At 38.3% G+C, this 26,265-nt stretch overlaps 2 protein-coding genes across 5 annotated transcripts; one reads left to right on the forward strand and one right to left on the reverse strand.

Moving 5' to 3' along the window:
• Window positions 1-1,522: 1,522 nt before the first annotated feature.
• On the forward strand, window positions 1,523-3,735 carry LOC148741807 (uncharacterized). 2 transcript variants are annotated; one of them, XM_088746824.1, is made up of 2 exons: window positions 1,523-2,044; window positions 2,122-3,735. In XM_088746824.1, exons 1-2 carry the CDS (start codon window positions 1,839-1,841, stop codon window positions 2,240-2,242), a joined length of 327 nt encoding a protein of 108 aa, XP_088602950.1. In that variant the 5' UTR covers window positions 1,523-1,838; the 3' UTR covers window positions 2,243-3,735. The 2 variants fall into 2 exon arrangements, with proteins under 2 accessions (XP_088602950.1, XP_088602951.1); XM_088746825.1 differs by having other exon boundaries at window positions 2,353-3,735.
• LOC111329976 (zinc metalloproteinase-disintegrin-like MTP4) lies at window positions 3,398-26,245 on the reverse strand. 3 transcript variants are annotated; one of them, XM_088746813.1, is made up of 28 exons: window positions 26,060-26,245; window positions 25,784-25,902; window positions 25,492-25,568; window positions 25,288-25,360; window positions 23,757-23,839; window positions 23,304-23,367; window positions 22,868-22,916; window positions 22,652-22,713; window positions 22,423-22,488; window positions 20,668-20,739; window positions 19,427-19,596; window positions 18,543-18,624; window positions 17,873-17,957; window positions 17,493-17,556; window positions 16,096-16,195; window positions 15,732-15,803; window positions 14,221-14,319; window positions 13,652-13,732; window positions 13,331-13,381; window positions 13,165-13,228; window positions 12,642-12,747; window positions 12,271-12,381; window positions 11,689-11,767; window positions 10,717-10,803; window positions 10,141-10,225; window positions 8,371-8,427; window positions 5,906-6,068; window positions 3,398-5,466 (listed from the first exon to the last, which is right to left on the reverse strand). In XM_088746813.1, exons 1-28 carry the CDS (start codon window positions 26,133-26,135, stop codon window positions 4,674-4,676), a joined length of 3,090 nt encoding a protein of 1,029 aa, XP_088602939.1. In that variant the 5' UTR covers window positions 26,136-26,245; the 3' UTR covers window positions 3,398-4,673. The 3 variants fall into 3 exon arrangements, with proteins under 3 accessions (XP_088602939.1, XP_088602940.1, XP_088602941.1); XM_088746814.1 differs by lacking the exon at window positions 8,371-8,427; XM_088746815.1 differs by lacking the exons at window positions 25,288-25,360; window positions 25,492-25,568; window positions 25,784-25,902; window positions 26,060-26,245 and adding an exon at window positions 24,033-24,372.
• Window positions 26,246-26,265: the final 20 nt, after the last annotated feature.

Genomic DNA, 26,265 nt, shown 5'->3' on the forward strand with positions numbered 1-26,265 from the left:
GCTCTAGCGGGTAATGTGACGTCAAATCGAGAACACGAAAGTCTGCATCTCACACATTTTCACTTGTTTGGGAAGATTGTCGTCGATATCGTCCGAAATATGCCGACTAGGTGTGTTGTATGAAGATTGTATGGAGCGCGATACCCTCTTGCAAATTTCGCACGTTGCTACATCCTTCTACAACACACTTAGTCGGCATATTTTCGGACAATTATCGACTACAACCTTCCCAAACAAGTGAAAATGTGTGAAAAGCAGACTTTCGTGTTCTCGATTTGACGTCACATTACCCACTAGAGCCATTCCTCTTTAAACTCGGTCGTGGGGCAGATGGCGGCCAATTTTCCGTATTTTGACTGGGCATAGAAAATTGAAGATTTGAGCAAATAAAAAAATTTTTGCGCAGAAATACTCAAAAAAATAAGCTTACTTCGTTAAGCGAAAAAAATTTTTTGGGTGTAGGTGCACTTTAATTACGGGAAAATCCTCCTTGAACTTCACAATTTGATGGCGAGTGAGTTATAAAGAAAACAAGCGTTATTCAAGTTAAAGAGAATGTTTTCGCCGAAATATTTTTTTGATAAGCAACTGTCACGATGTGACACCTGTCAATTGAAGAAGAAAACAGCATACGCTTTTGAAGAAACAGCAGTACTGGTATGACAAACACACACGAGTTAAATGATCATACGACGATTTACACGTAAAAAGAAAAACAGTTAGAGATCTTACGGAAAGTATTTTTTATTTCCAACGACGATTAATCTTCGAAGATTTACCTCTGTTCCGTTTTCAAATTTCACGGAAAGTCAAATTGTAAGTGAATGCAAATATGTGTTTTGGAGTTGCCAGTGTGCTTGTTTGTTTTCTTTAATGACGTGTGTAAATCGGTTTTTCTTCCACCGAAAAGCTGAAGTCAATGAGACTCTTTCTACCTAGACACAAAGAGATTTAATGCGACTTTTATTCATCGAATTCCTGCGTTTCTGCCGTGAAATTTACGACGAAAGTGTATTTTAGGATTTTGAACTGGTGCTGAATAAAATTCTTTGTTAGCCTAAACTTATAAATTCGTTTGTATCTGGCGCATGTCAAACCCATTTGCAGCTTAAAAGTCAAACAGGGATTGTCACTTACTAAATTGGCTTGCCATTAAGTGTTATGATCGCCTTCGTATGAACTTGTTTCTTTTTGTTGTTGTCGTTTAACTAGTCCGCGTTTTACTAGTCCGCGTTTTACTAGTCCGGGTTTTACTAGTCCGCGTTTTACTAGTCCGCGTTTTACTAGTCCGCGTTTTACTAGTCCGCGTTTTACTAGTCCGCGTTTTACTAGTCCGCGTTTTACTAGTCCGCGCTTTACTAGTCCGCGCTTTACTAGTCCGCGCTTTACTAGTCCGCGTTTTACTAGTCCAGTCCAGTCCAGTCCAGTCCAGTCCAGTCCACGGAATACCATATGCCGAATGTCTGCGTCCAAAATTTGGACGCAAAGCACTGATTGGTTGATTTTAATTTTTCAGGACGTAAGTCTTAGTTTTCAGTTCCGGTAGAGACAAAAATTAAAATGGCGGAAAGAAGCGATGCTGTTCTTCGCGAGGCTTGTGACCATTTATCAAATAATTTGAAGTTTACGCTGCAATTGAAGCCCGAACAGCGTAATGCTGTGGACTATTTACTTAAGAAAGAAGATGTGCTCGCGGTTCTTCCGACAGGATACGGCAAAAGTCTTATTTTCCAACTCTTTGCTGTTGCTGCATCGATTGAAGGGGAAGAGCGGCAAATGTGTTGATTATTTGTCCTTTGAAAAGCATCATAAAAGACCAAATTGCTGAGGCTGGAAGTATGGGTATCCCGGCGGCTTCCACAGAGGATATCTCGGAAGACGAGTTGCGTGCCGCAAAATTTCAGCTAATCTTCGGTTCGGCTGTGACAGTTATGGAGAAACGATTCCTCGACATTATGAAAGATAACTGCTCTTCTCTTGACAGAAAGTTGGCCGCAGTTGTGGTGGATGAGTCCCATGCTGTTGAGATGTGGACTGGAAAAAGGTATTATGTTCCTAACAAATCCTATTGGGGATACTTCTAACTAAATTGTTACTCACTTGTTCAATGATCGTTCACAGGTCTGAGGCAAAACTCGGTGCAAATGTTGCTTTCCGTGAGGCGTTTGGGAAATTGTCGCAGATCAGATCCTTTTGTAAACAAGGAGAGTCAAGTTCTATAGTCATTCACCAAAAAGCTTAAGTCTGTGTTGCTGTGCCTGTTTACTTATTTTTGGAGTCTTTCGATTGCATTAATTGATTTCCTTTTCTTTACTTTGATTACGTTTAATTTATTCGTTTTATCTGTTTAAGGGACGCCAATACTTGCAATCACGGCGACTGCAGATGAAAAAACTTAAAGTGTCATTATTAAACAGTTACTGTTAAAAATGCCTCCGTGAGACATGGCGCTTGCTCGCCGGGAGCCTGTTCGTTTGTTTGTTTTCTGTTTTGGATTTTGACTTCCGGCGCGCGCTGATTGGTTGACATTTGACAGTTAACAAGATGAGTTCTCTGCGGGGTTCTTGTAGGAGGCAAACGCGATTTAGCAAGACGCGTGCAGGCTCCCCTTCCCCTGCTTCGCGCCGTTCTGCACCTCCAAGCTGGGAGCCTGTTCGCTGGCTAAAACATACCGAACATTTTACAAGATGGCGTCGTAGCAGTTAGAAGTTCTACAGGAAAGTTCAAATGCAAAAAATTCTAAAAGAGTAAATACAAGAAAATGGACAGAGGAAAGAACGGAGAAGCTGATTGATTTGTTGGAGAAAAATACATGCTGATGGGACGTAAGCACGAAAGAATACCATTTAAAATACGAGAGAGAAAGCACTCAGTGATATGAGTGACGAACTAGACATTGAGGTAGCAGATATTAAGACAAAGATGTTTGGCCTTCGATCTCAGCTTGGCCGAGAACTAAACAGAATAAGGTCGGGATATGTTATCCCATGAGCCTTTGTGAAATCTTCGTAATGCTCAACATGTTGAGTCATTTGATCACCCCGCTCAATCCAGTGCATTTGCACGGGGCCTAACTTGTCACCAGTCCACAGATGTCGGGTTAAGAGTGGACAGGGGTGCAGTTGTTCAGGTTGTACAAAGCAAGGCTAAGATAACCCAGGGTTAATGCGAAATTTTATTTGAGATCTAAAAGCTCTTAAAGAAAATTCAGTTAATTCCATTTGTCTACAATTTGTTGATTGAATGCTCTAAATAGAATTGGGAAAATTATCCCTAAACGACTTTTGAACAGAGAAATATAGAAATCTGGATTAAAATTTAACTCTGGGTTAGCGCTAATCGGCCCGGCATTATCATGAGCTATGGCCAGCGCACAGTAACAAAAACTTAAAAACACTTTTGACATTTTCAACTTTAATCAGCTTAACGTAAAGTTTTCGTGTTTTTATAATTTCCACAGACATGCGTATTCAATGAAGCAACGCGTTCTCATATGTTTAGAAACTGAAACAATGGATAAAAACTATGATTAAAATGAAAAAATGCATGCAATTACTTAAATACCATTCTTTTAAAAGAACTGTATCCCAACTCAGCCAACCATGTAAAAAGGAAAGTAATTTTAAAATAACCCTAAATTAAAAAAAAAAGATGCGTTTAAAAATGCAATATAAAATTCACCTACAGTAATATAAAGAATAATAAAACGTACCAAAATAGAAAAAAATGTATATATACTTCACACTTCAATGTATAGAACATAGGTGTAACAGCGTTGTTGAGAACCGCATACGAAACGCTTAGAGATTGGTGCGAGCGTTTGGGACTGATCAAACGCTTAGAGATTGGTGCGAGCGTTTGGGACTGATCATCAGACCCGTGAAGTTAGGGAGAGTGTTCCGTTCTTGATAACTTTTAGTACGATTCCTAGAATAATCAAGCGTTTTGTTCAAGTCAACCGCCTCGGCCAGTGACAATTAACAAACCAATTAAGTTTTGTCCTTAAAAAGTAGTCTTGAACAGCACAACAAAAAATGACATTTCTACGACTTCATTGGTAGAACCAAGTTGTTCTTGTTCGAGACTATCTTTTTATCTTTTCAGGTTAAGATCAAGCACTGAATTTTGAGCCATGTGCGAAAAGAAGACTGTATTTAAGAACTAAGGTTTAACAGGTTGTGTTAGAGGCAACTGGAACATTCACAACGACACAGACACAACAGAAGAACCCAATTCAAAAAAAATTCTTAAGTACTTGAATTATTTTTCTTGTTCCTTGTTTCGGTGTTTAAGTACTGGACAACCGACCCGGCGGAAAAATGTGGCAAAAAAACATGTAAAATAGTACTACAAAAACCAATAAATAAGAAACACATTCCTCTCCTTGGATGAAAAACTTTAACTACCTAGTCTTTTCCTGGAAAAGAAGTGAAATGTTTTCTAGAGAGGGATTACCACACCTTGACACCTTATTTGAAACATCGACCGAGCTTGGTTGCATTCAAGTATCTTGGTTTACTTTGGTTTAATTAGCACGTTGTATCATTACTTCACTTCATAACAAAAGCAGATCGATTTACGATGAATAATTAATTTAATACTTTCTTGTTCGTCATAACTTTATATACGAATTGTCTGTCTACGTACACCACGCGATAGCGAAATCCCATGATTCACGCCGGCTTTGTTCCAGGACGCCTTGGAATGGGTCCAGGGGGCTTAAGAGGAACCTTTTTAGGGCCTACAGGATTTGAAGCTGAAATAGGCCTATCGTTTCCGGTTCCAAGGCCCTTTTTGATATCGGACGGTTTCAGTGGAAGAGAAGAAGGTCTTTCTTCTGACGGTCCTTTTACAGCTTTCGGAACTGGCCTAGGTGGAACGGTCGGTTGACTTGCAGGTACTTTGGATGCTTGGGCTGGGTTTGACTGCGTGTCGTTCTTCTTGTCGCGAGGGGGCCATTCTCTCGGAGCCTTTACACCAGGGTGGGGAGGGACAGATGGTTTATCTAAAATACCCCCGTGACTTTCTGGTCTCGGAGGTTTCACAGGTTTTACCGGTCTGGTTGGTTCCGTTACCGACGGGGGACTGGAGGCGCGATTTAATGAGGCTGTCTTATCACCTTTGGGTGGCCACTCTCGATTTCGAAGTTTGACAGGCGGAAGGTTGGGAGGACGCTTCTCCTTCTCTACAACAGGGGGTTTAGGTTGTTCCGGTTTCGGTGGGGTAGGCTTGAAGACCACTGCAGGCTGAGAGGTCGGTTGTTCTTCTTTAGCGGCTATGAATCTACTTGTCCCCAGCGGATTAGGCGTTACATTAACGGTAGGCTCCTTTCGGGTGGAACTTTGGAGTTTAGGTCCCGATATATTGGGTCTTAGCTTTGGGGGTTCAGAATTTGTGGTTGCTATAGCTCTTGCTCCATTACGATCCCTGGTTTGCTTAGGAGAAGCCCGGGACAGACCTTGATATCTAGGAAACGAGAATACAGATGAATGTAAATAAATTCCGCCGCTCAAAGGGATCAAAATAAATCCACTCAATTATCAAGATTCCTTCAAAAAGTAGTCTCTGTACCCAGGAAGAGAGGTAGTTTGTTTTTTTTTTTTTAGATTAAAAAAAAAAAAAACCAACACAGTAAGCGCGAAACACAGAATCAGCGCGTCAGTCAGTTAGTATATCAGACAGAAATATGTAGAAACAGATGCATCACTACAACCAGACAGAAACAAATAATCAAGCAGAGAGAGAGATTTACAGACAGATGCAAAAAGGCCAATGGACCGATGGTACGAGAAAGACACAAAGACAAACAGAAAGACAGACAGATACAAAATACAGACACAGACAAAAGTAGACAAACAAAGTCGAGTAAAAGCCAACTTAAGAGGGAAGCCATGTAGTTCTCTACCTTTTACTGCCGGGGGTCTTTTGCTTGAATGTTCGCCATTTCTCTTTCAATTGCTCCCGGTAAATAAAAGCAAAAACAGCACCAACGATCAGGAAAATTAAAATGAACACCAAAATCAAAATCCCTGCTATCTTGCTTCGCTCTGCCAGAGGTTGTGCAGTCCCTGTTGATACAACGATGTCGGCATCAAGATTACAATTTCTCCGTACAGTTTCGTAGACATTTCCTCTACTCCTGAAGGTGAGAGCTTGAAAGATCAATCTCAATATTCTTGTCAAAACTTATCTTCTGACTCTATCATTACAAGGATAAAATTTAAGATTATATTGTTAATATTTGAAATAAGTTCAGTCCATCACAGGTGGAGTCCAACCCTCGAACGCTCATAACCTGAGCAATCTAGGTCAGTAAGTTGCTGCTAGCCTACATGTTGTCGAACCCTCCCCCTCCTCCCCAAGGAGAAAAGGAAGGAAATGCCAAGGTATACCACCTTGTAAACTTACTGTTTCTCCTTGGGCGGAGGGGGGAGGGGGGAGGGGGGGGGGGTACGGCTGCACGTGGGCTAAGTTGTTAACAATACTGTACCAGGTAAACCAGTTCACTTAGCGAGTTCTTTACTCATATTTTGCTTTTAGAAACAAATTCTTGCAGTTTCTAAGTTCAGGTAGTTAAAAGTAGCAAACTGATTTTGATGTATGCTTTAACGACCTTCGCACAAAAGTTTGTGTAAACCAAAGTTTCCAATTGACACAAGTCCCAACAAACAAAACAAGCCAACACTTCTTTTTTCTTGTTTTTCATTACAACTAGTTTTTCGTTTGTCATGAATAATATCTCTCTCAAAGAAATTTTAGATCAAGTTTTGAAAACAATGTGGGATAGCTCTTGCATAAGTTTGGTCTGAAACCAATCAGACTCGCAACTTTTGGCCATCTTAACTTAATCACGAGTTCATCAACGTTTGAGAACGTTTAAACGTTTAAACGTTCTCAATGGCCCTTTAGAAATTCATCTTTGTTCTTATTGGCTGTTTTGGTAACTATGGTTTCGTTTTCGCGATACTAAATCAAAAAGGATTCTACTACGCTGCTTTCAGTACATATGCAGCTGTTTGGTCAAATACCGATACAACATCAAAATTGTTACATGTTTGGATGCATTCATAGATATCTTAAGGGTTGAAACTGTTTAACAAATTTGACCACCCATTGACTATATTTTAACTAAGATCCTGGAAGTTCTTCAAATTCCTCTTTCAAAAACTTCACTTGTTATTTACTATTAGCTTTAGGCTTCGTTTGGTGAGTTTTTCAAGATTAACGGAAATAAAAACCGTCAAAATTGAACTAAGTTATTATTAATCATTTATAATTATCTTATTAAAATTGATTAATAATTATTAATTCGCTCCATAAGTAAGTGGCATGGTTGCTTTTTGACCGGTGTTATGACTTGTGTGCATGCTAAAGATATAATGTTTGGCGATTGATTATCATTGAACTGAAGACAAAAAAAGGCCACGTTCGTAAGGATTTCAATGTGTTTCTCGACTTGTGCTGTGCCAACTGATAAGACATTAGTAAAGGATAACGTTAGCAGGTTTACTTCTTTTACCTTATCTCATACATTTCATGTTTACTTTAACTAATTTATCATGGTTACAAGCATTAACGTACGGCGGAGCTTCGGTACGTGGTCGACTCTGATATGCGACGATGAATCATTCTTTACCAGATAAGGAACCCAAATCAATCTCAAATTCATCGTAATTTTCACAAGAAACCTCTCGTTTTATGAACAGGAAACACACAGATAAAATGTGGGCATAGGAGACAATTCTGTTTTACAATGAAACGTTTGAAGTTTTAAGTATTTGTCAAGCTTCTTTCCCTTCGAGAGATCTGCGACCAATCCGGAATATGAGAGGAAAGGCAGATTTGAATAGGAGTTAAATGCCTATAACCTCGATTGAGATACGAGAGTCGGTCACAATATATGAGTGATACCTTAAATTTGTACGAAAGATCTCCGAGATATCAAGGTCAACAGAGAATGGATTTTTACTTATTCGAAGCGTGCAGGTTGTCACGGGAAGAAAAGTTTCTCTTCTCTTCTTGTCACACCAGGCGCACCTTCGTGTTCCCGATTCACTAATGACCAGTCTCTCATCGGCAGCAACAGAGTCTAGAGTGAGGTACTTCTACGTATAATATTAGGTTTCAGCACATTTAGGCATTAACGTTACAGCAAGGTTAGAGCTTTAAATTAGCATTAAGGGTTTATAGGTTATCAGCGCATATGAGATTCATAGTGTATTAGAGATTACAATTACATCTCTCTATAAAATGAGTAGTGCAGACACAGTGAACACGGGGACCAAACGTCTGCGCAAGCGCAGTCAGATCAAAGCCGCCTATTTGACCCCTGTGTTGACACAGTGAGAATAAAGGAAATACAGGTCTTACCTGGCACATCTGTGAAGTTAGTTGGTGGGGTGCTTATTGTGTACTCTGTACCATTACCTGTGCGTAAGGAAGGCTTTAATAAACAAGCAAGAGTGTGGATGTGCGTGGAATACCTACCAACAACTTTGCATTCTTATCGATGCCAAATTTACGTTCTTACCTAGTTTAAGTTCGATTTGTGAAAGTGAAAAGTTTAAGTTCGATTCGTGAAAGTGAAAAGTTTACTCCGGACTTTGAAACGAAAATTAACGTCATCTTGTTTGATCAATCATAACACACGCACAAGCCTGACACCAATCAGAAAGAAGTATTATTACACGACTCGGGCAGTCAGAGGGCCAACAACTAAAATCAACCCATCAAAATGCTCCATTGCCGGTCTTTTTTGTACGGACCTCGCTGCGCTCAGTCCGTACTGTCAAGACCTCGGGCCGATATTCTCCCAGTACGGCCCTCGCACTTGGTTAATAAGATGTATTTATTTGCTCCAATGTGTAAGTTAAGTAGAGTGCCATGTTACGTAAGCTGGATAATTGTTATTACAAATTGCATAGTTTACATTGATTAATCTTTTAATTTTTTAGTCTGCAACATGGTTTAAATAAACCAATTTGCTTACAATGTTTTTTATCCAAGCAGCTCAGTCACAGTCTACGTTATCAAAATTGTATTAGTGATATCAAATTTAGTTTTAGTATTCTTCATCATGATATATTTCTGACTATGTAGCAGCGGTTACGATGTGATATTTTTACTAAAACTGATGTCAGTCGAATCTTTCTTTAAGGCGTCCAGAAGGTAAAAATTGTTGGTAAACTCGTGGTTTTTCGTACTTTGATAATTTGATATCACTAATACAATTTTGATAAACGGAAGGAAATGCCAAGGTATACTACCGTGTGAATTTGATGCAAGGAGAAATTAGAAGCCAGTCACTCCTAAGGGGTTTAAGGGTTAAAGAAACTTCTGTATAATGCAGCACTGCAAAGCACACTGCATAATGCAGCACTGCACTGCACTGTTTTCAATTTAAGAGTACTACCTTACAACGTTAGAGCATTTAAATTTTATGATCAACTTTTAAATTCTTAATCAGTGAAGAGGTTTAATTTCATATAAGCATTATTTGATTTTAAAGTCGTGTGCAATGCAGAGAAAAGAACCACAATAATACGAAATGTGGTCGATAATGGATAATAGTGCAAAGGCGTAACCAAGGAAGGGGGTCCTCAGATAAATGCGACCCCCTCCCCTCTGTGCTACTAAAAGCTAGTGATGTATTACATTACATGCTAGTGTTAGATCCCACCCTGCTTCGAATCCAGCCAACTGCCCAGTATTGAGGGCTGAAGCATCCCAACCAGATGAGTTACACGTCAGGCTCACAAGCTGTCGCATCTAACTTGTTGCTTCCAACAGACGTAATTTAGAACTTACATCTGGTTCCGTACACCTTAAAAAACTTGTAAGCGGTTGTTGAGCTCCTCAAGAGACATGTAATCAACCAGTCTTGAAAAAACTTGATACATTCTTGAAATGAGAGTGTCACAACACAAGGTCCTGTAGGCGGTCTTCCATTCACCACAAGAGTTAGAAGAACACAGCACCCTTTACAAAATCTATGTTTCTAAGGTTACTGTGGTAGACAGAACACCCTAAAGTCTTTCTGGGAACTTATACTATACACACCTTTACAATATATCGCTATTTTGTCCACTGACAGAGCTCGTAACATAATCATGACCATGTTATACATTTAGACTCACTAACCTTCTGTTCTACACTCCACCCAAACACTACAGTCTGCTCCTGTCCAGCAACCAAGACAGAAACACTCTGACTCGTTGTTACAAATCTGCAGGGTTTGTATAAAATAGAGAACCTTGTCAGGAAGTAATCCACACATACACACACACACACATATACACACACACACACACACACACACACACACACACGCACACGCACGCACGCGCACACGCACGCACGCACACACAGACACGCACAGCAGGAGGGGAGGACACCTTCTGACTCAAAAGCGTGGAGGAAATGGTAAGAAAAGCTCATCTCGTGGGGCTTACCCAAGCTTCAGTAGCATGAAGCGACCGGGAGTATCGCTACCCCCCTACCCCTCCCTGCATAAAAGAAATGCCAGTCCATAGCAGGGCTACCCTCAACATTTTGTCAAGTTTCCCTAACAGTTTGCCGGATCCCTATATACTCATGATGGGTGGAGGCACTGTGATAAATGTGTCTCGCTCACTGACACTACAAGATCACCTGGATTGGGAAAGAACATGAACACGAAAAAAGGACATTTGCAATAACTAACACAGAATCACTCACCCCATTTTCACCTGAGCAGTTGTTTGGACACGGTTTGTTCTTAGCATTTAACGCGTCTATGCTCAGACATTTTCGCTCAATGCAAAGCTAAGTAAAAAATATATTAAATGTGTCACTTCTACATTCGTTCTCAAATTACTCAGTTATCCTCCTTGACTTCTATACATCTTATCCACGTGACCCGTATGAATTTGGTATTACAAAGGAATATCACCAAATATTGAGTCAATCATTCTTTCCCTCCAATAAATGGCTGGGCGACAAAATGAAGCATTATGTAAAAAAAAAAAAAGTACTAACAGTTTTCAATTGAGTCTTAAAATAACACGGGATTTCATCGGTTTGCTTTACTATGCAGCGAGATTGGTCGAGAAAATGCACGTCAATCCCTCAACCAATCATCTTCAAAGCTCTTAATCACATGTTATCTCTCCCGTTTTAGGATGTCTACGATTGGTGGTTGTTATTGGTTTGATTTAGTTTGACAATACGCATCAAAAAGTGTTCCAAGGAGCCAAAGTGTTCCAAGGAGAATGACAGAGAAACCAGTCACCCGGTCTCCAAGGACTAAAACCGTTATGCTTTTTTCTCTAATTAAAATACAAACTGGGGAATATAATTCAATGAATTTTGATTTCCACGGTAAACTCTTCATCTTCAAGTGCATCGACTGAAGACCGTGACGCGCTACACGATCTAATAAGCCAGTCGCAGCGATTGATAAAATCGGGAGTCAACCAACCAGGCTGGACGATTTCATATTACAGCTTTTCAAAATGGCGGACTTGAACGTGGACATTTTAGCATTAGGGGAAGTAATAGGGCCAAAATCGACGCGATCGCAACTACAAACGCAAATAGTTATCTTAAATCGCCTTAGGTGACGCCAGCTTTTCTATGATACTAGGACAATTGAGATTTCCCTACCTTAAAATCTTTTCGGCTTTCACGAGAAACGTAATTAAGAGATACCTTATTCTCTCCACATTTTGTTCCTTCTGAAGTTTCACCGGGATCGGGAATGTCTGGGCCAAGACTAACGGCAGCACTTCTACAAACAAAATAAATAAGAGGTAAGTACTTCTTTAATACAACTCTTCTTTAACAGAAAGTTGGACGGATAATAGAGCGAGAAAACCATTTTTTTTTTCTTTTTTTTTGGGGTGGGCAGGGGGGGGGGCAGCTGTGTTGAATCCTCTTGGGAGATAAAATGGTCCGAGGGCTTAGAATGGTCCAACGGGTTACACTGGTTCAACCAGTTTAACTGGATCCAACCAGTCTTAAAAGTAGTCTAACCAATAAAAGCACCAAGCGGTAAAAACGGTTTAAGAGTGACTAACATCCAATTTCTCCTTATAGATCACCCTAAATCAAACATTACGGTGGTGAGAATAAAGAAAATAATCATCAAATTTAGCAGCTCTTGACTTTTAAACAAATTTTCCTCGCCAGCACCATAAAAAGTATACTAATGTTAGGGCGCAATTCTAAGCTTCTATCAATTCTTTAAAGGAAAAAGCAGTTACAAATTTCTTCCAACAGTATGGTACTGACTTGCACAATGTGCCGTCAGAGGTATGTCCATAAGAGCCTTTGGGGTGTCCGATTATCGGGTGAGTCTTATCGTCTACGTTTGTACATTGAAGCATGCCACAGAGCTTGTCCCTGGAAAATATAAACAAATAATTTAATTAACAAAAAGAAAAAAATCAATCACAATTGTAAATGTTTCTTGGTAGGTAATCTTTTTGGCTCGTCGCGCAATTCCAGTGTCTCGATCAATCTTAGAAGAATATTTGGGTAGAAAAGCCAAAAAGGTTTCAATGTGATAGTACTGATTAAAAAAAAAACAAACGAAAAAAAAAAAAAACTTCGCCCTTACACTTGGCAAGCTGTGAGGACGTATAGATAGGAATAATGCTTACTTTTCATCACACTTCCCATACACGTTGGCACCCAGAACGCCACAGTGCCCTCTGTACGTTCCTTGCTTATTCCAGTTGTAACAACCGTCTGGGCCGGAAAGAGCATCTGAAAGGATACAATATATTCTTGGCGAAACAGAGAAAACGAAATTATAGTGGTTATTCCATTTTGTGTTTTTTTTCCTTGGGAGGGGGGGAGGGGGGAGGGGGGGAGGCGGGTTAAAACAACCTTGTTATCATAGTTGGATGTGACCAATAATGTGAAACTGCCAGGTTGCTTTATTATGCATTAAAAAAAAAAAAAGAAAAGAAAACAATAGCACACTCATCTGATCACACGTCAGGTTAGGCTGTATTTCTCAATCTTCAATTGTCTGTTTGGTTTTTTTTTTTTTATCAACCCCCTGTTTTGTTATGAAATATGAAATTGTTCTGAAATATGAAATCTTTGTTCAAGATACTTGCAATATTACCAATCCAAGCAACATGCAGTATGCAAGTCACATAAGAAGATAAAAAGTACCTTTTCCCCAAAAGTCTTTACACTGTGTGTCGTGCAAGGGGCACTTGCTTTTGAAGCAGTATCCCTGAAAAGAGTGATAACAGCATATCAATTGATGAAGACATGAATACTTTGAACAACTGTTAGTTGAACTTGCAATAAAGGAAAAGTGGTCAAAATTTCTCACCTCTCCATTGGCACAAGTTGTACCATCCTGCACATGTTTATTGATGGGACACTGAAGGACAAAGCAAAACATAGTACATGGTGTGGATCCTGTTGCTTAATAAGGTTCTTGCCCTGAAATATTCATTGTAAGCAAACAAGGTATTTTTTCCAGGGATAAAGAACTACATGAAGTTAAGTGGAAAGAATCTCACCAATTAGATTTTAGTTTTATTTGACCATAAATTTGCTTTTGAAACAGCAAGAGGCTTACACTGGAATATGATAAACTGTACTGCCCATGATTCAAAGGGAGAAAATCAAAATCTATCGATCCACTTACCAATTCTGATTTTCCAGTGCAAACTTCTGGTAAATCACATTCATTGACCTTGTCTCGACAGAGAGAACCTTGAGGCTTAAACTGAGAAGAAATCAAAAGGGAGAATACTTTTTCAAATCAGTGAATAAAGCTTGAAAACAAATTCAACACCAAGCTTATAAGAAACATATTCCTAGGAACAAAATCACTTCAGTTCCCATTGCATTATCAAAATAATTTGCCTGTAGCTAAAAAAAAAGACTCCCCAATATTATTAAGTGTACTTGTTGCCATTCTAAGGCCAGGTAGAGGAAGTTCCCCAGTTGGGCACAATTTACTGCCAAGCAAAAGAATGGCTGCTTTAAATTTTTCTTCTGGTATATGCCCCACTCATGAGTTAAAATTTGTGAGCTTGTTCAGCTACCCTTCCAACCATGGCATGTTTTTGTGGAGGACAATCAACACTGATCCAGATTTAAAAATGCTATAGTAAGCAATTTTTTGTATGCAGTTATATCAGCATTACTGTTCATTTGGTGAAGGAGAAAGACCCAAGAAATGCTTTGTCTCTTGTGTTGATTTAAACTTACTTTACATTTGTCACAGCATGGGCCAGAATCACATTCAGAAGTAGGATGAAGCTTGCAGGTGGTGGCATTACAACAGCTATCACTGTACCTCTCACACTCCTAAAACATTACATCACCATAAACTTCCTTTGAAAAAATTATATGAACTACCATAAAACTATATTAACTACATGGGGTGCAGGCTTTTATGCTGTGCTAGCTATATGTTCAGTACCAAAACATGGAGGGAACTGTACCCCTCAAATTGTTTGTGGGGGGGGGGGGGCACAGTCTCCCCACCCCCTTCCTCTGCTACCTATGACAATGGGTGGTTTGAACCCAGGAGTAAACCCACTGTGTAGTGCCTGACCTTAAGTAATCATCAAAGTCAAGTAAAGAGTCTGTTGTCTTCTGCAAGTCTATTTTGTAAAAGCTGATCGGCCAATATTGTATCAAATTGAACAGAATGGCGTTGCTCAAGAAAGACATCACAAATGATCTATCACAGCCCATGAACTGTTCTTGAGAATAACAGCTAATAGCAATACAACAAACTTGATCAATCAGTTTTCACAATCTAAGGCCCGGTTCAAACATCGAATTTCACAAGTGCCGAACTTAATGCAAGAGTTAAATGTATGTGAAGTGCGACATTTGAATCAATTAAATTCAAATGTTTTGAATAAAATGCAACTTTCGCAGTATCTGCGACTGAAACAGTCGAAGATTCGACTTCGGTTCGACTGTTGATTCAAATGTCGCATCTCACATGTGCCAAACTTAATGCATGAATTATAGGAAATTATTATGATTCAATTATTACCCACAAACCGTCAGGAATTCTGTCAATGCCATGCACAAAAAAGCCAAAACAGCACAAAAAAATGGTGGGAGACGAAAGAATTCATATGGTTCTTGCTTTGCAAAGACAATATAAAGTTGTTTGACAGGTGGTAATTACTTTTGTTTGAGGTGTTTAGTTTTTGAAAACCAAGAGGGCACTCCTGGGTGGAAAGTAGGAAAATCTGTGGCATATTGCGAGTCGTGTTTCAATGAAATAATGGAACGTGAATCAAGTCAGAGTATCATGACAAAAAGCCAAGATGACGCAGCAAAAACAAACAGTAAAACAAAAGCATCAGTTAAGTAATTAAGCAAATGCTCAATAGACGTCTTCCTCATGGTCTAGCAAATATGTGGTGCGCCCGAGAATATTGACAGCGAACAGAGTTAAATTTGACAGAGTTAAATTTGACTTTTGAATCAAATGCTGTATTTAACTATTTTAGTTGACTAAAATAGGAGTTAAGTTCAGCACATGTGAAATCTGACGTTTGAACTGGGCCTAAATGTAGGGCATTACACACTCAGTCAAACAACTTTCAATTCCCTTGACATTGATGATAACTTCTGTTCAGATACTCAAAATATCAGCTGCTGCCATTGGTTACCATTCATCGCCCCTACAACCATGCCACACAAATACAGAAACAGTAATTTTGCTTCTCAATTGCTCGTACGATGTATGGTACCTCTAAGGTTCCACAGTCACATTCTTCACCCTCTTCTTTGAAGCCATTGCCACACAATGCATCTCCAAATAACTATAAGTACCAAAAAATACCACTGGTGAGTCAGACTCAACTGGTTTAAAGATTACTGCAAAGGACTGATCTATTAACCCACACTAACAATGTTACACATTTGCAGAGAACAGGTGTAGCCACTGAGTTTAAGAAGCTAGGAGATATTCAGTCAAAGACGTCATGTTATAATTGTTTTATTTGTTTCTTGAGTAACTGAAAATCTCACTAATCTCAAGGAATCCTCTAGATATACTGATCAGTGCCCCAATTGTCCATTTTAGTCTCAGAAGTTGCCGTTAAATGAACTTACATTTGATGGAGTGTTAAACAAACATGCATCCAGGCCACGGTTCAGGAATTTGCCAAATGAATCAACGCTGCATGATGACCAATCTGTTGAGGGTTTGCTCCTGTGTTGAATTAAAACTTTTCTTAGTATGCACTGTACTACCACTTGTCTTCACTAGGAGTTCTATCAAGTGATAAATATCTCTCTTTCATTCCTATAAGGTGAGAATATGAGATGCCTGAGGCTAACTTTTGTTAAGGCAAGGTTAGAGCAGTTCCTAAATGAGATGTAGGAGGCCCCCATAAGGTTTGCAGGGGCAATGCCATGCACTTTCGACTTGGTTTGCCTTTTTCCTGCCGTAGTTGCTGCCCCTTCCCCAGCTTTTTGGTAAGCACTCATTCTGCACAAAAATACAAGGGTATTGCCCTTCAATATTGCATCTTATTTACTCTTGAGAAGCAGGTGAAGAATCCAGAACTGAAAACAATTATGAAAGGGAAAATATCACAACAGATTTTGTATGGGAGTTTTGTAGAGTCTGCTATGAAGTCCACACAACTACACTTAGTAACATGTATGGAAAAAGACCCAACCTCTTTTGTCAAATGTTGGAGTTGCAGTGGCCTCATGGTTAGTATGCAAAGAGTCATTGACTCCACATTGAGGGGTCTGGGTTTGAGCCCTGGCCAGGAACATTGTGTTGTGTTCTTGGGCAAGATGCTTTTCTCTCACAGTGCCTCTCTTCACTCAGGAGAATTTAAACTCATCACAAATAGATGAGCTTGGGAACTGGTGCCTAAAAGGTTGGTAGGATGCCAGATGCAAGCTGCAAGAGAGGTATCCATGGCAACCCTGAAACGTGGGGACCACCCCGGCGGGGCGCCTGCCAACCAGCACTGTCACACTGAAATTCAGTGGAAATAACTTACCTGAAAAGATAATACCCTAGCAACCCAGGCCGAGAGGGAGGGAGGAGAGGGTGCAGCAATCTGCAAAGATTCGCAACGGCTAAGCTTCCATCCGCAAAGATCTGCTGATGCAACTGCATGTGTAAAGGCCGGGAACCTTGAAAACCCTGCATAACCCCTGAGGCCCACCCCACAGGTCACGAACCGCGAAGGGGCGGACACCGCTGGCCGCATTTACTTACATTTAACTTTGCCTAAATACATTAAGCCACATTAAATGGGTATCAGCAAATTTAATGCTGGTGGTAACCTGTGACTAGCATTCCATTCAGGGGGGATTAGAAATACTCCTAGTCGCTTCACGCTATGAAAACCAGAGTTAAGCACTGGAGCAATGGGCCACTTCCCTCATAAGCACGCTTTACCTCTTTAGTCAAAAGGGGTTGACAAAAAAATCCTAACAACATACTCCTGAATTAACCTGCCTTAATGAAGAAAAAAAAGACATACTTTGCCACAGCAGACATAATGCATCCTTGATCAGCAGCAGGTGCATCACATTTACAACCTTCAACTGCACAGACAAACAACATGTGTTAGTAAATTAACAACTTAAATCTACAGTAACAGACAATATAAGAACTTTGAGCATTCAGTCAAAAGGAAATGCCTTGTAATAATTCTAGGTCTTGGGTGTTATTTTAGCACTAACAAAAAAAGAACTAGCACTGAAAAAATGAAAGCTACTCCTAGTAATCATGAAAAAATTTAACTTCTGTGACAGGGAAGTCCAAAGATGAAAAATTCACATGTTTTTATTGCACACTGCTTAGGTTGAAATGCCAAATGTGTAAGGTACCACAAAACATACTCCAAGTCAACACACTTACTGTCCTCATCATGAAGAAAGCCAAAGTTGTGACCCATTTCATGAGCTAAGGTTGCTGCTGTAGCTGCAGCACTGACAGAATGATCCTTTATACAAATTAAAGAACAAACAAAGAATCTAGTATCACATAAAGTAAAGAAAGATAAAAAAATTTAAAAAAGCTGACCTCCAATGTAACAGTTATCATTTTGTTGGGCATAGTGACACATTTTGCATGCTAAAATGCTTCCACTTGCATGATTGTTTAGACTGTTATGTTGTCAATTTTATCACTTTGCATTTTTCCAATGCCCTCCAGAGTGATAATAATAATTTAGTAATACAGTTTATGTTCTTGGGTATAATTAAATATGTTTTTGAGGTCCTTCTAAGAAGCATTTTAACCCTTGCCTTGAGCAGCTAAGGCTAAAATGACTAAGTGGGGCCAAAAACATTTTTATGCTCACGAACAGAGGCTCCATTGTTTTAAAACATGATAAATGCACACATACTTATTAATGAATCTGTCTGAAAAGGAATTAATGACTGACCTCACAAAGATAGAAGATACCTTTGGAAGGAATTAATGAGTGCATGACCACCCAAATATAGAAGATATCTTTTGAATCCTTATTTGGTTGAATAATATGATTATGTTATCCTAAGATTACTATAATTTTAATAACATGTACCTGGACAACACCACCAGAGCGGTCTCCACACATGGCCAAAACTGATGCCTTTCCAACAGTTGAACCTTCAAAATTACGATTCCTGAAAACAAAAGCACAATTATAATTTAATCAAAAAAGGCCAGCCTTCTAAATTTTCTCTAAAGGAAGAAACCATTTAAAGAATAGCCCTTTTATATAAATATGCGTCTTCTTTTCAACAAATATGCATCAGTTCTACTTTCAAACCTTAAGATCCTTTTAAAATTTTCATATGGTCTGTCAAGGTTCATTTTTTTGAGTCAAGATGTCTATTCAGTATCTTTCTAGAGAAAGAGCTGGGTAGACCGATGTTTACCGACATGAGGTTCATGACATGTCATATTCCTGTCCTTCAGAGTATTCTAATTATGAAAAGTCTTCTGTATTAACAGGAGAAACAGAAAAGTCACTTTCATCATTCCTATCAGTGAATTTGTTAGTGTTTCCAATTTCCACCAGCTCTGTCATTATAAACACGCAAACAAAATTTCATGCTTAATTTGTACGGAACAGTTGCCAAGTGACAAGCGTGGACAGTGTTTAAACCTTTCTCTGACTAGTTTTGGGGCTCTGGACCACTAGCGATAACAATACTTTTAATAGGCTAAATCATAGAAGTGCCATACAGCACTCTTCAGATTTTGGCAACTGGAGTGCAACTGTGCCATACATGTACGTATGACTTTCTTAGGGAAACACACTTATGTCATGAAAATCTGAGAGCACTGTAACTTATCAAATCTTGCTGGAAATCAAAATTTAAGTCCTACACTAAATCCTTTTACCTATATTTGTCTTTTTAACTCAAAGCTTTTTATGTAGAGTGTTTGTTCATTATTTCCATGTTTTCATTATATACTCACGTCAGCAGCTGTGCATTGTCATGTTTGTAATTTTTGACCAATTCTGAATTTCTGTATTTCATAAAGTTTTTCAAACTCTTGTCAGAGTCTGCGTCAACCACTATTTTATCCTTTTGGGTCCAAGTTTCAACTGCAGTCAGAGCTATACGTACTTTGAGAGGCCTGAACAACTACAAGGCAATGTAATGGCAAATAGTTAGTGGCCTGCATTTGAATAACTAAAATTTTCCAGAACCTTACTGGAGTTATCTGAAAGTCCATGTATCTTGAAAAAATACAACCCCAAAATATATACAATTAGTATATACTAAAACAGTGGATAGCATTGAAGGTGCACTCTGATTGGCGAGTCAAACTCCGAATATACTTTGCTAGTTACCTCCGAGAAACTCGCGAAAAAATGGCGTCCCAGTTTGCATATGCGACAAGCAAAGAAATCACTCAAATTAACGACAGTGGTGTATATTATCTCACTGTTTTAGTATATATATACTAAAACAACTATTCACCTTGGTGTCAGTGGTTAGCGGTAGATATTTACCTCGCAGCTTCACGGCTCGGTAAATATCCACCACTAACCACCTCCACTTTGGTGAAAAGTTGTTAATGATGCATCACAGAGGAGTCTCAGGCACAGATATGTAACAAATCTCCTAGCCTCTCATTTTGGATGCTAATTCTCTGAGATTAACATGAAATTAGATCACTTTTCCCAATCGAACTTAAGATTTTAACGCATGTTTTCTAAATTGAGTCCTCTTCGTATGCCCACCTTACAATTGCTGACTTTGTTTCCTTGAATGACAATTCAAATTTTAAATCTACATGTAAGTCCTTCATAGGTAGAGCACTTTTCTTACACATTTATTCAGTGATAAACAAACTTGAAGGGAAAGGAGTTTTAGCCATAAACAAATTTTCAAGTTTCATTTGCCATCTGTTTTAAACCATTTAACTAAAAGGAGTTCTTGAACTTTACAGCAATTTCTCCTTGCAGTATCATTACATTGTCAGTCAAAAAGTTCATGCAAAGAATACTTCAATTTTGAGAAAGTGCCCTATAAAATTCTGCATAGCACTCTACACTCTATTCAATAATATGCAATCGCCATCGACCAATCAGGAGTAAGATATTTTGTTGAGAATAATTATAAGACCACACTGTTATTCATGGCTGATAATTACTGCATACCGCAATATACACGATACAGAAAGTCTAACAGCAATGTCTCATTACTTACAGAGTCTACAATGTTAGCTATCATCTTTGAACGATATTCAACTGCTGTCCTGTTATTCTTAAAGTGTCGGTACTAAGAAAAGATATAAACAGCCATACAAAGGAAACTAAATTTCACAATCAATAAATGACATTTTAAATGATCCACTACTGTAGGAGACGTAAAGTGTCGGTACTAAGAAAAGATATATACAGCCATTCAAAGGAAACTAAATTTCATAATCAATAAATGACATTTTAAATGATCCACTGATGTAGGAAACGTTAATTTCCCACACACGAGATTACTTTGCGATGGATGTCCTCCCCTGGGGTGGGATGGTGGGACGTACAGGCCACCATTTAAACCAGCTTCAAGCTGAACTGGGCTGGCCTGTCTAAATATCGTAAATACATACATAGACATACATACATACATAATACAGCATTAATCATTACTGTTCCCTCAGTTTACTGGAGGAACTTTAATTTAAAAGATAATGGAGGGAGAAGGTGGGTGGCTCTTACAATTTTTTTTTGTACTGGGTGTACAGGTTTTGAATGCCCTTCTTCAATTTCTTGCAGAAAAAATTCTAACCCTCTGAACAAAATATGGCCCTCCCAAAAGCCCCACTTAAATAAGTGATGATTCTCCCATTTTTGGTTACATAAAATGTAATGACCCTTCCAGAATTTTCACCAGCCCTCCACTCCCCTCTGATAAATGAAAGGTAACTTGGACTGACTCACACAGCTTTGGCTGGAACCTGTTGAAGATTTGGAGACTACTGCTAATTGTCTTCCTCACTGATACCGTGTTAGGGCAGATACCCTTTAATCCTTTAACCACTATGAATGAGTGCTTCTAATATTGCCTTTTGTTAAAAATTGAATCATTGGATAATGCAATTCAAGACTTTTTATTGGCTTAGCCATTATGGTATATGAGCCAATATACCATAATGTAATATCTGTACATTAATTGTAACATCCGGTTTCTTCTTATAAAATAAAGTTGAGAAGATTTGTCTAATATCAGTCTTGGGGGCATTTTTTTTAATAAAACAATTATTCCACTCGCGCTTGTTGGATATGAGATGATTATAGCCAACTCGGCGATACATGCCTCGTTGGCTATCTATCATCTCATATCCAATGCCCGCTCATGGAATAATTGTTAATTATTATAAGGCTCTGTCTCACAAGGACTGGGAACTACCGAATTCATGAATTTGATTGGCTGAAATCAATATTGAAAGCAGTCTAGATTTTCCCATCTAGACTGACATCTAGACCGGTATAGAAAAAAAAGGTACAAAGAAGATAAAAAATTAGTATATAAGACACAGCCATATAATAAACATCTTATTAACCGAGCTAATTTCAATATATCAACAAAGTTGAAATGGTAAATTGGCCACCGTTGCAATTATAAAAGCTGACGTTTTGAGCGTTAGCCCTTGGTCGGAACAAATAAGCCTTTATTAACCAAGCTAGGTCAGTCTGTATGGGAGAATCTTGACCTTGGTCGCTGGTACAGACCTCACTGCGTTCAGTCTGTACCGGTGACCTAGGTCAAGATTCTCCCATACAGACCTCCCACTCGGTTAATAAGAACTAAGTAGCATCACCCATAAATCAGATATAAAGGTCAAGTGAATAAGGGAAACAACCGCCAATTAGGAAGCTCCTAATTGTCCCACAAATTCTCCTTGTCAGTACCAGAGGAAATGTAAATAGAACAGTGCTATGGTATGTAAGTGTTAATTACACCAACCTGACTAAGATCATTGACTAATAGTAACTCCACAAACTTTGTCTCACTCATCAGGCTTCGGCGAGACTATAGAGACAAGCACAAAATTATAAGAAAGCAACAAAGTCAAGAAGTTTTTAATAAAACACAAATATTGACCCCATACAGAAGGTTTAAACCTAAAACAACAAAAACTTTCAAAATGAAGGTAAATTCTCATGAAGGTAAATTCTCAATGAAGAATTCTCACCCGATGTTTTCCTAAAGAAACAAAATCCTCCATAGCATGTGTAAAATCAGAGTGCTTCACCCCTACAGAAAATCATTTTTATTATTTCTTACTAAATAAACCTCTTTAACATGTCATATACACAGCAGTTATTTTATAAATTCTATTGTGACTTTTAAGATAAACTCGGTCTCAAATCCTGAACAAATCATTCTAATTAGCATAGTGTAAACTTACCACAATGTTTTTTGCCAGTTTTTAGGTCTGAAGCACGGTACATAATATGCTGTGTGAAGATAAATTGCAAGTTTCACTGAGAGGCATATAAATAATGTAACTGAGCTTAATTTCCTACAATTTATACAGAAAGTACCTAATAAATATTACCTGTGCAAAAAAACAAACAAGCAAGCAAACAGACTGACAAAACGAAAATATCTTTATCCAATACCAGTGCATCAAGCAACTATACTATCAATGCTAATTACCAGCATGTTAGCCTTACATGTATAAAAAGGTTTTGAAATCCAAACCTCTATTACTAAACAGGCCAAACAGTAACATGTCATCCAGCAAAATAATCAATCATGATGTAAAGTGTCAGGGAAATGAAAAAGTCATCTCAAAAGAACGACATTAATGAAGGAACCACTCATAAGGAACTGGAACTTACTCTATCTGGATTTTCAGGGAATGGTTGAATATAATATGTCTCATTTCCGTCATAAATCATACCCCTGCAAAAGATATTTAATATGTTTCACAAGATGAGTTTCTTATGGGCTTCTTTTAGGGGAGCTTATTGTTTGAGTAAGGAGCTCATTTTTCCAATGAAGTTATTTACAGACATGTAAATCTTCATTATAAATCTTAATTTAAACCAACAAAGTTGCATGGCAAGAAAAAAGACTGTTAATCAATTAGTTAAGCATTAAAATGAGTGCAAAAAAAAGTAAAAAGTCATTGCATTACTACATCACTGCACATCAAATCACAACAAAACAAAACAAAATCCAACCAGACGAGAACATTCAAGATTTCTAACCATTTAAAATAATGTGACTATAAAAATTATTTTACTTTGTCTCTCTGAATTTCTTTTCATTCACAGTTGCCATTCACTTACTCAATTCCTTGACAAGTGCTAATAGCAACAGTCGAGTGCTTCAAGCCTTTAATGTTTCCTTGATAAAAACAATTCTCATTTCTCTACAAAAGTAAGATAGAAATTATAGTTAATGGATCCCATTCTGTGCTACATTGATATTGCATGCAGGTTCCATGTTCGATTCAATGCAAAGTGAAAACTGAAAAGGAAGTCCTAGTACACAACATCCTTGATTACCCTCATTAAGCCACTAGTCAGACCACTTTAAATGGAAACAGTTAATATTTTTTTTACCTTTTAGAAGTACCCAAATCCGAATTCCAATGATCTGGCGGTTCCATCCAAACAATATATATAGTTGTGGTAAAAATGCTTCTTTTCTTTTACAAATTTTCAAAACCAGCTTTTTTTCTCTTTCTTCTATCTCGGTTATATTTTATGCCTTGCATCCAATTCCATTTTATACATAAAAATTAATACTTATGGTCAGTAAAATCATAGAATTTGTTTAGCTGACCTTCACCTTAATTGAGATCAAATAAATTATACAAAATACACCGCTAACAAATGAATCAAGCTAAGCGACAAAATTTCATGTTTGCTACTAATTCCAACCGTGTCTGGCGCCATTCAATACTGTTAATATTAATATAATGCAGGGAACATCAATTATAATTCATCAGAAACAACACTCCTTGATTCAGTATAAGGAAAATTATTGAGTGTATGATCTGACTTTTCCGGATGGTGAACCGAAGATTAAGATCTCGTGCTTTACCACAAACCGAGAGCTGAACGAAAATCTAATGCAAGCTTAATGTCATGTTTTGTCTCTCACCTGCGGACCTTGGTCAATATGTTAATTAACCTTTCCATTTACTCATACGTATAACCCGATATGTTACAATTGAATTCTATGAAGGGTCAGGAAGAAAGTAATCTACGCCTTTTTCTGTCAGCACAGCAAGGGTGATTCCCTCAACTGGACAGTGTGCGATCGGAATGGAAATAAAGATAAATTGTAATTGTGAAACACTATTGATTTATCAGTGAATTACATCTCATCATCTTCAGGAAGACAACAGGTAAATTCAAGACTCTCGTCGACTCGCGAAGAAGCTGTTTAAAGTCTAACGCATTCTCTCATTTCATGTCATTTCATCGCTTTCAACGGCTGGTTGTATCAAGGAATCGGAAATCGCTTATTTTACACTTTCAAATATCAACTGCGACAACAAAACACTAGTATCATCATATTAAATTAGCTTTCGACAGAATTTGATTCCCTTTTTTCAACAAAGCGAATTATCCAAGCTAATGGAATACCCCTCCCTGTTTGAAGAGTATGAGAATTGCTAAGAAAACACACTCAGAGGGAATTCTTATAAACACCTATGTTTGACATGCAACCATGCGAAGAAGATTACGGCTTTTAACCTCAGCAAATACTGGGCTATCTATAAGAAAGCCTCAAATCGCTTTAAATGAACCGAAGTCGGCTATGAAAATAATCCCAATTAAATTTATTCGGTAACAAGGATGAACAAACCTCATTTTTGGCAATGATTTCCCAACCGGTAGTATTAAAAAATCTTGACACATAATTGGCAGAGAACAAAATGCTGTGGAACAGGAATAAAGAATAAAAATTTGATTAGCCAATCTGTGGGAAAAATCATGGAATTTTATAAGCTTTGCAAAAAAATGATAAATGTAGAAGTCTGTGGCAGGCATTTTAAGTAATGAGGCATACCGGTTTTGCACGACATCTAAGACGAATTCCTTGCCAAATCCTCTGAGGGAAAGTGTTGCTCTTCCCAAATGACCACCCTAAAAGAAAATTCGGTGGGTGATTGTAAAGTGCGCTGCATTTAGTTGATCGCGCAGCTTAAGTCGATTGACACGAGTCAAGCTGATTCGAGGAAGAATTCAGGAAGTCGAATGAATTTGGGTCCAATAACATGAAACGCACAAACAGTTATCTTAAGATAAGAAAGAAAGAGCCTTAAAATTGTGTCATCATGGTTTAATATTGGCTCACTCACCGAACTTGATTTCGTTGAAGTATCTCTTGTTCTTCTCCATCGGCCTTGTTGATTAAAGCTTAACCGCGGTGAGACAAACTGGTAGCTTTGTACCTCTTGTCTAAAACTACTTTCTATATCTGTAAACAGAGGAAAAATAAAAATTAAATTTTAAGTCTACTCAAACCGAAGACAAAGAAATAAAGCTGAACGATGGTTATCGTCCTTCACAATCGCGAGGAAATCACTGTAAACAGTGAATAAACAGACTAAACAAGGCGTCCAAGCTTTTCTCACCTGCATTGCCTTGCAAAAAACCCAAGAGAATAATAAGGACCATAAAAGACATTTCTAACAGATTTAGGCTCGTCATTTGCGCTAATGAAGAAAAGAGCCTTCTCTATAGACGTGACTGAGATACAGAATAATTTGAATGCATTTAGAATGCATGTTCACCGCCCGACGATAGCTGTCACGTACTTCCTGTGATCGATCGGTGATCA

Source organism: Stylophora pistillata, chromosome 1 (genome assembly GCF_964205215.1).
Source record: "Stylophora pistillata chromosome 1, jaStyPist1.2, whole genome shotgun sequence".
Classification (NCBI taxonomy): Eukaryota; Metazoa; Cnidaria; class Anthozoa; order Scleractinia; family Pocilloporidae; genus Stylophora; species Stylophora pistillata.

Coding starts and splice junctions, on each gene's coding strand:
- LOC148741807 (XM_088746824.1), top strand. CDS start 1,839: ATGGGTATCCCGGCGGCTTCCACAGAGGATATCTCGGAAGACGAGTTG. Junction 2,045..2,121: donor GAGATGTGGACTGGAAAAAG/GTATTATGTTCC, acceptor GATCGTTCACAG/GTCTGAGGCAAAACTCGGTG.
- LOC111329976 (XM_088746813.1), bottom strand. CDS start 26,135: ATGACGAGCCTAAATCTGTTAGAAATGTCTTTTATGGTCCTTATTATT. Junction 25,569..25,783: donor CTTCAACGAAATCAAGTTCG/GTGAGTGAGCCA, acceptor ATTTTCTTTTAG/GGTGGTCATTTGGGAAGAGC. Junction 22,714..22,867: donor AACTGGCAAAAAACATTGTG/GTAAGTTTACAC, acceptor GATTTTCTGTAG/GGGTGAAGCACTCTGATTTT.